The sequence below is a fragment of the Alligator mississippiensis genome, chromosome 2, assembly GCF_030867095.1.
Source record: "Alligator mississippiensis isolate rAllMis1 chromosome 2, rAllMis1, whole genome shotgun sequence".
Taxonomy (NCBI): Eukaryota; Metazoa; Chordata; order Crocodylia; family Alligatoridae; genus Alligator; species Alligator mississippiensis.
Genome location: NC_081825.1, coordinates 3,592,934 through 3,607,698, shown reverse-complemented (window position 1 = coordinate 3,607,698; position 14,765 = coordinate 3,592,934). Strand labels below are relative to the sequence as shown.

At 53.7% G+C, this 14,765-nt stretch overlaps 1 protein-coding gene across 3 annotated transcripts in view; it reads right to left on the bottom strand.

Moving 5' to 3' along the window:
- The window catches only part of DYSF (dysferlin), a 200,784-nt gene that overhangs the window by 132,607 nt on the left and 53,412 nt on the right, over window positions 1-14,765 (bottom strand). For all 3 annotated transcript variants that reach the window (XM_019495633.2, XM_019495634.2, XM_059721412.1), the window contains exons 17-21: window positions 9,966-10,081; window positions 9,018-9,131; window positions 7,303-7,480; window positions 5,305-5,429; window positions 1,693-1,799 (exon numbers count right to left, since the gene is read on the bottom strand). In XM_019495633.2, the coding sequence (XP_019351178.2) occupies window positions 1,693-1,799; window positions 5,305-5,429; window positions 7,303-7,480; window positions 9,018-9,131; window positions 9,966-10,081 (640 nt within the window). The remainder of the gene's footprint in view (window positions 1-1,692; window positions 1,800-5,304; window positions 5,430-7,302; window positions 7,481-9,017; window positions 9,132-9,965; window positions 10,082-14,765) is intronic.

Genomic DNA, 14,765 nt, shown 5'->3' with positions numbered 1-14,765 from the left:
AACAAGAAGCCCCTGATCCATATTTGTGGCATCTACTGAAGCCAGCTGATGTTCCCAGGTGTGCAGCATCTCGCAGTTTCCCCCAGAGCCAACTGGGGCTGGCTGGCAGGTCTGGAAACCATGCAAAGTGGTTCGGTCAGGGCACTGCAGAATCCAACCTCAGGCCAGTGCCTTCTTCTTCGGCAGTCCCTCGCAGTCAAGGATGATTGTCTTCCATTATTGTCTTATCTGTGTGTCCGACGATGGCTAATGAGGTCAATCCGAGATCTTCCGCTTGCTCCGCCGTCGAGGACTTGCAGACCCATGGCTGGGGACTGGGCAGGTTTATTACAGCGGCGACCTGTACTCACCACGTCACAGCATCGTCAGAGGGTATGCGGGGCTTTTCAGGAGGGAAAGCATTGCCATCTGCTGTCCTCATCACGTCCTTCGGCTGCTTGGTCCAAAATTGTTATGCGTCGGAGCTAACCTCGTTTCATTATCCGTCATCTGTGGATGCACTGGGCCAGTGCAATCAGATGGTGGACAGCGGGATTCAATGCTGCAGGCCTTCCTGGAGCCAGGAGCTAGAGGTTGATGTGAATGACAAGGAGATCCACCCCTGCCCCACTGCTCCACCAGCAAGGAGGCTCCTCCTGAGAGCCAATCTCCACGTGGTTTGCTGCAGTTTCACTGCACCCCGCTTTGATTCCTGCTCCACCCAAACTTTAAAAACCATCTGCCTAAGAGAAGCAGCGGCATTTCTATTCCAGGGAGTCACTTGACTTCATGGCTTATGATAATCCACCTGGTTCCTGCTAATCTCTCTCCACTCCATAGGCGTGAACGACCCTCTCTCCTTTTAACAGTCTTGATGTTCAAACTACCCTTTCTTCTGCAGTGTCGTTGTCTGTCAGCCCATCCTGGAAATGTCTCGCTTCTATTTCCCAGCCCTGCAAGCTCTATTTAGCTCTAGCTAAAATCCTTCATGCAAATGTGGCCTCAGGTATAGATATGACTGACAGCAAAGTATTGGAGGCACTAGCAAGAAGGATAGATTTTATTTTATGAATAAGAGACATACATTTAACTAGAACGGCTACAGGACCACTGGCATAATATCACTGGGCTGTTTTTTTGCCTAGTGTATTGTGCCTCTTTGAAACGGTATATATAATTTAGCAAATTAGCACTCATTCCAACTTCTGCTTGTTTTTGCAAAATGCAATCACAGAATGCCTCCCCCCTAGCATATGAGTAAAGGTATAAATTACTCTTTAACTAGAAAAAACAATAGATGTGTTGGTGTGCCCCACCGTCTGCACCCCCTTCTCAGACTCCTAGATCCACCCCTGCCCACACAGCGTGGAAGAAACCCCTGCTTCAGCACTTCCAAGCGCTTTTCCCCTGCACGGAAATGTTTGCTCAGAGCAGCTCTATCCCGCGAGCTCCGACGTGCTCCTGGGAAGGTCTCCCATGCCCCAGCTCGGCCTGCGATACAATGAGGCTCATTCAGGTACACGGGAGCTGCCACCTTGGCGTAAAGAGGGGAAAATTTATGACCTGCTTTAAATGTCACCTTTTCAACTCCGTGCCTTGGCTCAGCCGCCTTTGAAGCAAACACGAGCCAATAACCGGGCGTCTTCAGCAAAGGGCCCCGGCCAAGGGCAACAAACGCAGGGAAAGGCTCCCGGCGGGAGCTGGCAGACGTACCTGCAGTCCGCGATGATGTCATCAATCAACCGGGCGACCGAGGCGTCCAAGTCGCGGGGCGAGCACTTGGCTTTGAGCATGATGTGGACCTGCTCCAGGTTCGCTTCCTACACAACACAGAGCGGAGGAAGGACTCACACGCTGCGCCCCGCGCCCCTGGCCGTCCTCCGTGCAAAAGGGCACGGTTGCTTTAAGGTCCCTCCTATCCCGTGGACCCGGGCATTCGTGGCCATATGTGGGTGCTAGGGAGCTATGCCACATCACCCCCTAATAGCTGGTGTGCTCAGAGACCAGGCTCTTAGCACTGAGTTTGAGCCCTGCTGTCTGCCCGCATAAGCAGGGGTGCTGCCCCGGGAGCACTCGCCATGGCTTCCCTTCATGGCCCAGTTGCAATGAGTCTGGTAAGAGCATAGGGCTTGCAGCAGGGTAGGGCCAGACCCCTTCCAGGACCTTCTGCACCTGGGTTTCGGCTGCACTCAGCACTGTATGGACAAGTGAGGCCGTGACCCAAAGAGCTGCATGAGCCATTCAGGAGCGGGGAGAGCTGAGAGTGAGGCTAAGTGACGTGCCTAAGGCTATGCAGGATGTCTGTGGCAGAGGCAGGAACCAAATAACCGCTGCTGACATAAGGACAGGAGGAGGGAGAGAGAGAAACCCCGTCTCCCCCCATTCCTGCCCTGTCAAGGGTGGTGGGAGAGGGGTGGGGGTTACAGTCGGATGGGGTGCATACTGTAGCTGCAGCTCAGATAGTGCGAGCACCATCACAACATCATGTTGTGACAGGACAGGCACCCCCCCACCACCACCACCTGCCCAGGCGGGCGTCTGAAACAGGAGGGCTTTGTCTGACCTGCCCTGGAGAGGGGGGCATAGGGCAGCTGCCTGCATGTAGTTCGAGTGTGTTGCATGCGCATGTGTGTGTACATGGTACAGTGTGGCAGAGTTCAGTGTGGGTCACAGGAATGCAAGGTATACGTGTGTGTCACACGAAGTACGGCATTGAGTGCAGTGTGCTTGCATAGCACAGAGTGGCATGGTGCCATGCACGTAACATGTGTGTGCCAGGGTGGCACAGCTCAGTGTGGGGCACTGGCAGTGAATTGGTGTGGCAGTGATGTGGCGCAGTGCAGGGTGCTGAACACAGTGCATGCATGGCACAGTGTAGCATGGCACAGTGTGGTTTGCCAAGTGCAGCGTTGCATGTGGCAGCGCGACACAGTGCAGCGCAGGGTGCTGAGTACAATGCGCGTGTGTGGCAGTGTCACCTGGCACAGTGCGGGTTGCTGCATGCAGAGTTTGCACGTCGCAATGTCCCATGGTGCAGTGTGGGGTACCGAGTGCAGGGTGTGTGCATGTGGCAGTGCCACATGGGTTGACACGTGCAGTGCATGCGGCACGTGCAGTTTTGGCCCCGCACCAGGAGCGAGTCAGGCAGATTCCAGTGGTCCCAGGAGCCCCGTGCAGGTGGCGCTGGGCAGACAGTGCCGTCGCCACATCTCTTCTTAGCCATGTTGCCCCCCTGCACCCCCTCCGTGTGCCCTTCCTCTTTGCCAGCACACCAGCCAAGTCACTGCAGACAGATGTTTGCACCCAGGCGCCTGCTCCCGCCAGAGGCGACGGCGTCCCCGCCTGTCAGAAGCTGCAGCGTACCTTGTTTGCAGGGACTCACTAATGAGAGGAACCCCATTTGGGGGTCAGAGCTGGGGTGAGGGGATCTGAGCTCCACCCTGACCAGCTGTGCACCCAGGGGCAGGTCGCTTCTGTGCCTCGCTTTCCCCGCCCGTAACTTTGCTGCTGCTCTACTTGTCGCTGGCTGGTCCCTGCCGCCCCAGACACCCCCAGAAAGTAACACATCCCATGACGCGGCCCTACAGTTTTCAACACAAAGCAGCCCCAGCACCCAACCCCGCACCCTAACCGGGATCTGTGCCTCCCCAGCAGACTCCAGCTGCCCCTGCCACACTGCACGCTGCCCTCCGGGGGGGGGGGCAAAGTTTCCTGCCCTGAATGAAGCAGGAAAAATAACAAGGCCTCTGCAGAAGAGGTGTGTTCCTCGCTGGAAACCTGGACTCCCCAGGGCGGGGGAGGACAAAGAACGGCCTTCATGCTGCTTTCCTGATGGAGCAGGGTCAGTCCTGAAACACGGACTTCTCACACACACACACACACACACACGCACACAAAAAGCACACACAGACACAGGCAAACACACAGATGCACACATGCAAACACACACAGCTGCACATACACAAACATGCAAACACACACAGCTGCACGTGCACACACAGGCACACACAAGCATATACAGTTGCACATACACAAACACACAGACACATACAAACAGCTGTGCAAACATGCACAGATGCACACGCACAGGCACATAAGCACACGTATCTGCACATACTCAAACACAGCTACACACATAGGGCTGCACATACACACACTGACACACAAACACACACAGCTGCTCATACAGACACAAAAGAGCAAACACAAACACACAGCTGCACGTGCACACACAAACACAAGCATATACAGCTGCACAAACAAAAACACAGACACAAACAGCTGTGCAAACACGCACAAATGCATACACACAGACATAAAAACACGCTTATCTGCACATACTCAAACACAGCTACACATACACACACTGACACACAAACACACAGCTACTCATACAGACACAGAAGTGCATACACAAACACACAGCTGCACATACACACACTGACACACAAACACACAGCTACTCATACAGACACAGAAGTGCACACACAAACACACACAGCTGCACATACACACACAGCTGCACATGCAACGTGCATACACACAGCTGCACATACACACATTGACACACAAACACACACAGCTGCTCATACAGACACAAAAGCTGCACATACAGATGCACACAAACACACACAGCTGCACATGCAACATGCATATACACAGCTGCACATACATACACATGGACAGACACATACAAACAGACAACTGCATATACACACAGACACACACAAAAACACAGCGCTGCACATGCACACAGAGCTGCACATACACACGGATGGACGGACACACACACAAACACACAGCTGCATACACAAACACACAAAAACTCACAGCTACACATGCACGCATACCAACACACGAACACACATAGCTGTGCATACACACAGCTGCACACACACACGCATCTATACAACCATAGATACACACAGATGCACATGCACAAAAACACACAGACATGTCTTGTCATCCTTCATCCATCTCACTCCCCCGAGGTGCCGTACCCACAAGACTCATAGGAGGATCCCTCCGCATCCCCCGGAGTGCAGCCTTGGCGGGGGGGACAGGGGAGCTGCGGTAGCGGCTGTGCCTCACCGCCGCGCCGGGACAGCAAGGGAAGGCTGCTGTGGACTCGGCTCACCGGGATCAGGGAGGCTGAACACAACAGGGTGAGCCGGCTTGGATGTGGGCTCCCCAATTCTCACCGTGGGCCCTTCCTTGGTGCCACGTGCCCGGAGCCCGGCTAGAAAGGTCCAGTGCAAGTGTCTGCAAGCCCATGCACGGCAGCCCCAGGGACTCTCAGCTCCCCCAGAGATGCCCAGGACTCACCAGATGGTCTACGCAGCGCTGGAGGGTGTTCTGCACATCTGTCCTGTGGCTGATGTCTTCCCAGTATGAGGACAGCACCACCACTGGCTTCACATTGCCCCAGGGCAGGTAGTAGTACTGGCAGCCTGCAAGAGAGACCATGCTAGCACCTGGCTTGAGGGAATGGGCACGGATGGCTCCTGCTATGAACTGAGCCAGAGGAAGCAAGGAGCTCCAAGGGCCACCCTGGCACACACATATGCTACTTGCATGGCACATGCCACTCTGTGCTACACATGCTCGATGCCCTACCCTGTGCCGCACACAGGGGTACACACACTGCTCTGCGCTCTCTGACCCGAAGGACAAAGATGCTGGTCCAGCTCCTTGCAACTACGTACCGGAAGGAGTAAGACAGGCTGGTTCATCTATGCAACTGCTGTCCCAAGTCTAAGGCTCGGTGGGAGCCACTCTGCTGTGACCCCCAAGAACTGAAGATTTTCCTTTTGCAAAAGCCCCACTGGGGACTCTACCTTCTCTGTGAACATTGTGGGGTCTATGACACACCACTGAGGAGTTCTGGTCTAAAGTAGATGCCAGCAGTAGCTGTATGATGCACATGTGCACATGTGCAGACACACACATGTGTATGCACCTGTGCTATGCACATGTGTATGCACCAGCGTATGCACCCATGCCATGTATGCACACGTGCTACGCACCCTTGCTATGCGCCCAGGTATGCACATGTGCTACGCACCCTTGCTATGCACCCACGTATGCACATGTGCTATGCACCCATGTATGCACACGTGCTATGAACACGTGCTATGCACCCATATATGTACATGTGCTAGCATTACGATATTATATCCTGTGCCAAGGATGGAGAGCCGCGAGACACCCGGCCGTGGCCCCCTGTGTCACGCTTCGTAAGTCATAAAGTCATAAAAAATGAGGGTTGGAAAGAGCATCAGAGGGCACCCAGTCCAACCCCCTGCTCAAAGCAGGGCCAGGCCCCAACTAGATCATCCCAGCCAAGGCTTTGTCTAGCTGGGGCTTAAACCCCTCCAAGGATGGCAAGTCCACAACCCCTCTGGGTGACCTGCACATACAGGCATTGCTCTATCCTCCGCAGCAATGCCACCACTTCCGGGGAAGGGGAGCGAGACGGCACCTGTTTAACAGCAGCCGCAAACGCCGTGCACCGTGCTTGGGAAGCAAGGAGAAAGACCGCTTCCAAATGAAACGAGGGGTGGGCGGTTTCGTCCGGCAGACGACAATGGCCTGAGATGCAATTTGGCCAGGACGGTGGGATGCGCAACCTCAAATCTTGCCAAGGTTTCTGTGGGATCTTACAGGACGGAGGGCTCCAGGGGCTTTGCCCTGGGGGAGGAGATGGAGGTGGGATGCACTCAGGGATGGAGGCACCTGGCTGTAGCCCCCCAAAAGGAGCATCCTCCAGTGCAAGGCACCGTCCCTGGTCCCCGTCCTGGGACCCTTGACGTTGGCACTAACATTTAGGGTTGAGGTCACGATCAAGCATCCAAAGCCACATGAGCTGCCCCCTACACCACACCTTACAGCACGCACCCTTGCTGTCCCCAAGCACTGCCGTGTCTCCCAGGTCCCTTGGGAAGCCCTTTTAGGAATCAGCTTGCAGGCAACTTGTCTCGCCTTGTGGGACTGTCTCACCCCATGGGCAGGAGAGACAGGCAGGGGGGTGGCAGACAGGAACAGGGAACAGTGGGATTGCTGCTGGTTGACTTCCCATACTCAAGCCCTGCCAATCCAGCTGAGCCACAAAACCCTGCAGGGACGGATGGGGTGAAGTCACGAATAGGGGTAGAGTTGACCTTGGACCCTGAAGTTCAGCAAAGCTTCCTGGGTCTGGCCAGGCACCCGCAAGGGGTCAAGGTTAGTGGAGATGGTCAGTGGGTTGAGGGTCCCGGTGTAGACACAGCTCGAGGTGCAGGGGGCATAAGGAGGGGCCGCGTTGCCCATCGCACCCCTGCTCACCGTCAAACACGGCCCGGCTGTACTGCGTGGTGGACGCCAGCGGCAGGCAGGTGTTGTCAAACTTGTTGCCGTAGTTGCCGATGCTGACTTCGAACTGGATGGGGTCGTTCACGTCCTGGAGCATGGTGGCCGAGTAGAAGGCGGCGAAGAGGGAATACTTCCGGCGCCGCAGGAACTTCTGCAATGCACGCGGTCAAGCCATAGGTTTCTTCCCCCAACGGCGGTCTCAGCCTGCCCTAAAATTATCACCCCCTGGCAGGACAGCCTCATTTCCCCCCCACAACCTGCCAGTTGTGAGCCCAAATGGGGACGAGATGGACCAAGCATGCCTGGATCATCAGGGGTTGAACAGTGCAGCGGGCACGGTTGCTTAGGGTTTAGGACACATGGGTAGGGTTCCCTGTACTGCCCCGGACAGCAGGAAAGTCCCTCCAGCCTGGATCCTTCTTCACCTACCAGCTACCTACGTGAAGTTAGGTCCCTCAGCGTGATCCTGCTCCACCGTGAAAAACCGCCAGTGCAATAAACTCTGACACAATTAGTGCCGAAGTCAGCTGCTCCCAGGTGCAGTGACTTCACGTGCACCCAGGACCGCAGAAATTTGAGCCAGGGCGGTCCTGGTCACGGTCTACATGTGCATTTAAGTTCTCATGAGTTCTCTGCCATCGGACAGTATTTTTCCTAGTACTAACCTGTGGCAGAGTTAATTTACTGCACTCGAATACAGGTGCACGTGTAGACTGTGCTGCTTTACTGCAGAGTTAACTAGTCTACTCCGCAGTAAAGCGCACGTGTAGATGCACCCAGTGGCAGACAGCCGATGATCCCAAGGCAGTCCTTCCTCACCCTTCCCCACCACCACCCCCTCACAAGGCACAGGACCAGCAACAAGCCCAGCCAGGCAGTGTCAAGAACTGCAAGGTATCCTGGGAATCATAGTTCTCCAAATTGGCAGTGGAGCTTTTTGCTGCCAGGTAGAAGCTTTCGCTCCATTTATTTGCTGCTGAAGCCCATATCCAGAGAGCCGAAAGCTGCTGATTTCAGTGGCAAAAAAATGGGGTCAATTTTCCCCCACCAGCAGCAGTGAATCTCCACATCTGCTCTTCAAAACTACGATTCCCAGAGTGCCTTGTGCTCTCCGACTGCATTGCCTAGGCTGCTGCTTCCTGCAGGCAGAGAGCGGTAGGCAGGGTGAGGTGGCCTGCATCCTTCTTTCCATTACCCCCACATGCCCCACTGTCCCACCCTGCTTTACGTTCGCGGCAACAAGAGAAAGCAATCAGGGCTCGTAATAGAGATGATCTCTTTTATGAGACCAACACGATTTTTGCAAAAAAAAATTCTAGTAATAATAGAGATCATCTTTACTACGAGCCCCGATTGCTTTCTCCTCTCGGCCAATGCAGCTACAACCTGGATACCTGCAAAAGGAGATGCATTCACAGTGGAATCAGATCTCACTGAGAGGCTTAAGAGGTGGAGCAACCTGTCCCTCCGTCCCAGTTCCCAATGGGGGAAAAAAGGGGCCTAAAGCTTTTCTCTGCTTTGCAGGGACACAGTGAGGATGAGGATGGTTGAGTACCACTGGGAACAGTGAAGTTGTTCCCACCCACCGCCATTTGGAAGACCCCGACCCTGAGGCCTAATCCCGCCGGAGCTGGGCATGGTACGGGACTGCAGGACGAGGACCCCCGTAGGCTTTCAGGCTGAGTTACCTCTACCCGTAGGATATCGTCAGCTGGGATGTCCTCCACCTTCTGCTCAATGTGCTCCACCAGCTTGGTCTCCAGTTCCACCAGCAGCCTGCCCCGATATGCTACACCCTCTCCCTTAGGAGACGAAGAAAGAGAGAGCGGGGCATTACCAAAATGCCATGCATTCATCTGAAACCCGGTGGAGCCCTGCCATTTATTTACTGCACGGTGGTCAGCTCAGGAGAAGCAGGACTGGGCAGAAGAGATGCATAGGACCTGCACACCAAGGGAGGGCACAATTCATCTGACTCCATAATACAGCTAACCTAGCACTTGTTGCTTGCGTTGCAGCCAACATGACAAGTGTATAGTAGTGTATATTGTACAGTAGGATAGCGAAGTGCCTAAAACACTGAAAAATACAGCACCTTTCAGCCCCACGGTACCTTCCCTGCAGCCAGGTGAGCAGGATGCTCGCTCTCACTGACTGCTGTCTCGTTAACGGAGCCAGAAACGGTGATGGGAAAGCAATGGTGACCGGACTGCTATTAAGAGCCTTGAAAAGGATCATAGAAACGAATCAGCTGAGGACGTTGCTAGTACCACGGCCCTGAGAGCTAACGCAGGCTGCTTCTTTCTATTACATTGGGGTAAGTGCATGTGTCAGATCAGTGCACAGCCTTTTATCAGTCCTGAAGTTGGGCATTTAAAAGGAGTGCCCCCGGCGCATAGCGAGGCTGCAGGGACTAGATGATATTCTCTGTAAGCCTGTGAGGATGTGTCCGTCGGGTTTTGAAGACCCCAAGCTTAGCTCCATGCTTGCTCATAACTGGCTACCAAAAAGGAGCGATCGTTCCTGGTAAGTGTGATTCATCCGAAAAGTACCGCCGCTCGGGCTGGGTAAGAGCATTTCCTCTTGAAGAGAAGGACGGAAATGGTTGGGTTTTTTTAAACCAAGTGCAACCTCACCTTTCCCAGGTTGAGCTCCTCGTAGGGGTCTGGGAAGCCAGTGAATTCCCGTGGGCTGCCGTAAAGGTTGACATAACAGGGGCCGAACGTCGGCAGGAATCCCAGGCTGTCGTCAACTAGGAGAATGGGGGAGAAGATGGTTAGAGACACCTCCGTGGTACATCGCGTTGGTGCTCGTGCAGAGACGCCCCACCGCTGCGGGGTTAGCACCCGTCTACATCACGGTGCCTCTGGCTCCGTTAAAGAGAGAGCAAAGCCCCACGGTGGAGAAGAAGTAGATGCCAGCAGAAGGATGCTCCACTAGCACGGCGGTCATCACCTGCCCCAAAGATGCACAGCCAGCCAATAGCCTCTTCTGTGGGGAGCGCTACCTCCGCACCAGGGGATTTGCAGACCCAGCTGCATCAGCCGGAGGATGCAATGATTTCGCAGCCCCAGTGACTGCCGGACTCCAGCGAAGGGCAGGAAGCTCCTCTAATCATTGCACTGTGGAGCAGCCACATGGCTGGCCCCTCCGTGCTGGGCTACAAGGCTGGTCTATGCCCACGGGAGTCACTAGCAAAGTGCCTCGAGGTCACCGGGAAAAGGAGGAGCCCTGGGAGCCCCGTCCAGCGCGGCTCCTGTCTCCGAAGCAGCAAGATGCAGCGTGCTTCCCTCCCACTTCCCAGCCTGGCAAGAAACAACCAGGCTCAGAGATGTGGGTTTTCCAGAAAATGTTGAATTGGAAAATTTTCCGGAAAATTACCCTCCTGTTTAAAAATCAGTCAAACATAGATGGACTCTCTCACGCACTTCCTAGGGATAACCACCTGAAAAACATTACTGACAACCTTGAAATGGCCACACTTGCCTAATATTGTATTGGCGTCTATTCATCATTACTAATGAATGTTAGGAAACAATGACTTCTGAGAAATGGAAAATTTCCCACGAAAAAATTGAGTAGTGGAAAATTTTCCAGTGCCCTAAATAGAGCGTGATCTGATTTAGCCTGTTTATTTGACTTATATTTAGTAAACAGCACGAAAAAAGTACCCCCATGTTCATTTTATGTCCCAATAGCCACAGGTACTTGAAGTGAAATATTTGATTAGGAAAAAAATGAAATACAGCACACTTCGTGTGGTTTAAATGTTATATTCAAACAAATTCAAAGTTTTTGGTGGAAGGAAATTATTTTGATTGGAATACTTGTAAAATGTAAAGACGATGCACAATCGCATGTGCTTCCTGTGGCAGAAAGCCACCTTTGTTTCTCCCCAAAAAACTCTGCTCTGTGACAATTGTGATTAGGATGGGCCCAGCAGAGGATACATACCTTTATCCCATCTCTTTGGGTAACCTGAGCTGGATACATTCCTCAGGGAGGGGGGAAACCTGCTCCCTCTGCCTCCGTGAATGGCATCACATACCTGGGTGAAGAGCTTCTTCCTTCCTGGTGGGCTAGAGTCTGCCTGGCAACTAGTGATGTATTTCAAATTGGTTGGCTGATAGCCAACAGGTGCTGGCCTCCATTGGACCAGGTAAATGAGGTCACAAGGGCCATAAAAGTTAAGGACTGCCCAGGGTCGGGGAGTGCAGCAGCCATGAGGGATACTCAGGAACAAGAAGAGCTGTGCCATCTGAAACTGGCTCTATCCCTCAAAAGTCATGATCAAGGAACTGCCTGCCTCCAGAAGGAATCTCCAACAGCCTCCGGATGATACTTGTGAGAAAGCTACCTGAGATCCAACTAGATATATAGCTTGCAGTAACTCAGATGCGAGATCAAAGGCTACCCAGCCACAGGAGTTTGCTCTATGGGATGTCTCTGATATTGCTCTACCCTGTACCCTATTCTAACCCTACCCTCTGCAACCAATAAAGTTCTCCTTTGTACCTAGGGTGGGAGACTTATTGAGGGGTGGGTTTAATTATGCCCAGGAGGCCCCCTGAGTCTACGGACTAAGGGAGACTATCCTTTTTGGCCCCCGACTTGGGGAAGTGCCCCAAGTTCTTGTACTGGGTTGAGTACCTGTAGGACTATTAGGCCTGTGTTTTCCTGAGGACACAGGCCCCAGACAGTCCCTTCTCGGGGTGGTGGCAGCACATGTTACCCCCGGACTCTGTGGTGGGGCTCAAAGGGGGGTTTACCAGGGCTTAGGCGGCCCTGGAGAGACACGTGGAGTCTGGAAGGTGGATGGGCGTAGTGTGGTGGGAGGCTCAATGCAGGAGCTCCCCCTACTGGCCCACCACACTACCCTCACATTGTTTAAATTTAAGGGAAAAAAATGAAGGCACTGAAAACTGTCGACACACTCCTCTTAGCACACCCAAAAAACTGCGGGATGTGCCATGCTCTGGTTTTGATTTGACCCGCACGACCGGTTAGGTCAATTCATAACTTGATTTTTGGTTTGGATTATTATGTGAGTGCATTTACCCCCCTGTTTACAAATCAATCGAACATAGATGGACTCTCTCACACACTTCCTAGGGATAATCACCTGAAAAAACATTACTGACAACTCTGAAACGGCCCAGCTTGCCTCATATTGTATTGGCATCTATTCATTGTTACTGATGCATTTTATGAAACAATGAATTTTTAGAAATGGAAAATTTCCCGTGAAAAAAATGAAGCACTGGAAAATTTTCCGTTTGGGAAAATTTCCCCACATCTCTGACCAGGCTGCAGGAGGGGTCTTGGCTGCCATCAAACTCCATAAAACCCATCAAACTCCACACAACTGGCCCCGGTTTCTACTGGGAAAAGGGGGCTGCTTTGGGCCCTGTCTATACCAGTGACACCAGGGCCAGAGCCAGAAAAATCCAGTCAGGATCCAGACTGTCAGTCCGGTCCCTCTTCATGGGGGTTTGGAAATGAGTGAACAGAGCTGGGGTAGCAGGTCTCTGGTTCGAATAGTCTCCTTCTTTGGGAAGGAGAGGACCAGATCCCCAAATGGGGTCAAGCAGTGAATGGGGTCAAGCTAGCTGGGGATCCACCCCGTCGGTGGTTACAGAGCTGTGCCACGTGGCAAGGAAGAGCCAGCCCCACGCTCCCTGCCTTATCCTGGAGGCATCTCTCCAGCCCACTGCTGCAGAGATGCATCGTGTTTAGGACGAATGAAGCAGCAACCTCAAAAAGCCTCTGTCCTCCCACTTTGAAGACTGAAACCAGGGAAAACCAGTGCCTGAGGTCTTGGATCAAGAGGGGAGCACCAGGCACCCCCCAACTTGGAAAAGAAGGGTCCTCACTATCACAGGTGTTTCCCCAAACTCGCACCAGAGTCCACAGGTGAGTGAAGACCCTGCCAGGACCTGCCCTGGTTCGGAGACCCCATCCCACCCCACAGCCGACCCAAGGGGAAACCCTGCAAGATGCATGGAGAGAAGAGGCATCCTGGGAGCCTCATCTCCATAGCGGGTGCTGCCTGGACACCACCGCCGCTAGCAATCCCGGATCTGTCGCTTCCTCCGCTGCGGCTACAAAAGGAAAAATTACCGAGCTTAAACAAATCAGGCTAAGGCACGTACGGTCTGCAGCTTTCAAGGGCTTCGCGACCACGGGAAACTCATCTGAGGCACAAAGAAATGAAGAAATGGTTAGAAGGGGAGCAGTGGAGAAAGACTGGGGGGGCAGCATTACGTGAGGGCCAAGCATTACAGGACAGGAGATGATGCTGCCATGCATCTAGAGAGAGAGAGAGAGAGAGATGGGAACCCCAAAGTGCTGGGCTCCCCTCACCAGCGTCAAGAGATCCCAAGGGCCTGGCCAAGCAGGAAATGCATTGTGTTGCGCAGCAAAAAAGCTGCATGAAGCTCAGGGGCTGCACCCAGGAGCTTTTCCTCTAGACCTTGCACCTAGGCCACGGGGATGTGCAGCATCCTGGAGCTTGCACAGGCTCCGTGCACCATCCTGCGACTAAATGAATAAAGCTGAAGCCCTGGTGGCAACTGGACTCTGCCCTGCAGGTGCGTCCACACCTGAGCTAGCTTCAAACTCGCCAGCTTGGGCACTGCTAGGAGAGGGTCGGGGGGCATTTGTCATGCTCTGCACACATTAGCAAGGCACTGCGCCCTGGGAAAAGGCGTAGGGGAGGCCGGACGCCCCAGCTGCACCACAGATGTTGACTGCATTTGTCACCACAGGTTTGAAGCTCAGGTACGTGTCTCCAGAGCACACAGTGATGCTATGTTTGGACCAGGTAGTAACTGGGATCTCACCCCAGCAGTCTCCCCTGTGTGCTGGATCATTCAGCAATGCTAAGGGAATGGGTATTGCCATGCCAGGACCATCCCCGTGCACGGTTCATGAGCAAAGGGGTCTCCTAAAATGCATTGCACCGCATTAGGCAATACCCACAATCGTCTGCCTCTCCTGCACGAACGGCAAAAGCAGCCATCCTGATTTTCCCAGAATGCCTCATGGGGGTGACAAGACCAGAACAGATGGTCCAGGGGAAACGATGCTTGTGGCTAGGTCAAACTGTGCTCCCTGCAGCAACCCAGTCAGGGCCAAGCAACCGTGCATGGTGGTGCAGCCGGGAGCTTCGCCGAGGTGGAGACCAAACCAAGCAGAGGGGCAAGGGGGGGTCCAAGCGAAGCTGGGAAGAGCACTTGTTCAGGAACCCAAGCCGGTTAGTAAGTCATGCCTCAAGCTACAGTCCCTATGGCAAGCTCCAAACACGCAGGTGAGACAGAAACCACCACAGTGCCATGGAGGAGACAAGGTCCTTCTGCCTGACCGTGATGCAACATCACAGGAGGTGCCACAGATGCCTGCCAGCCTCCCTCAAGCTTGGGTCTTCATTTAAGATT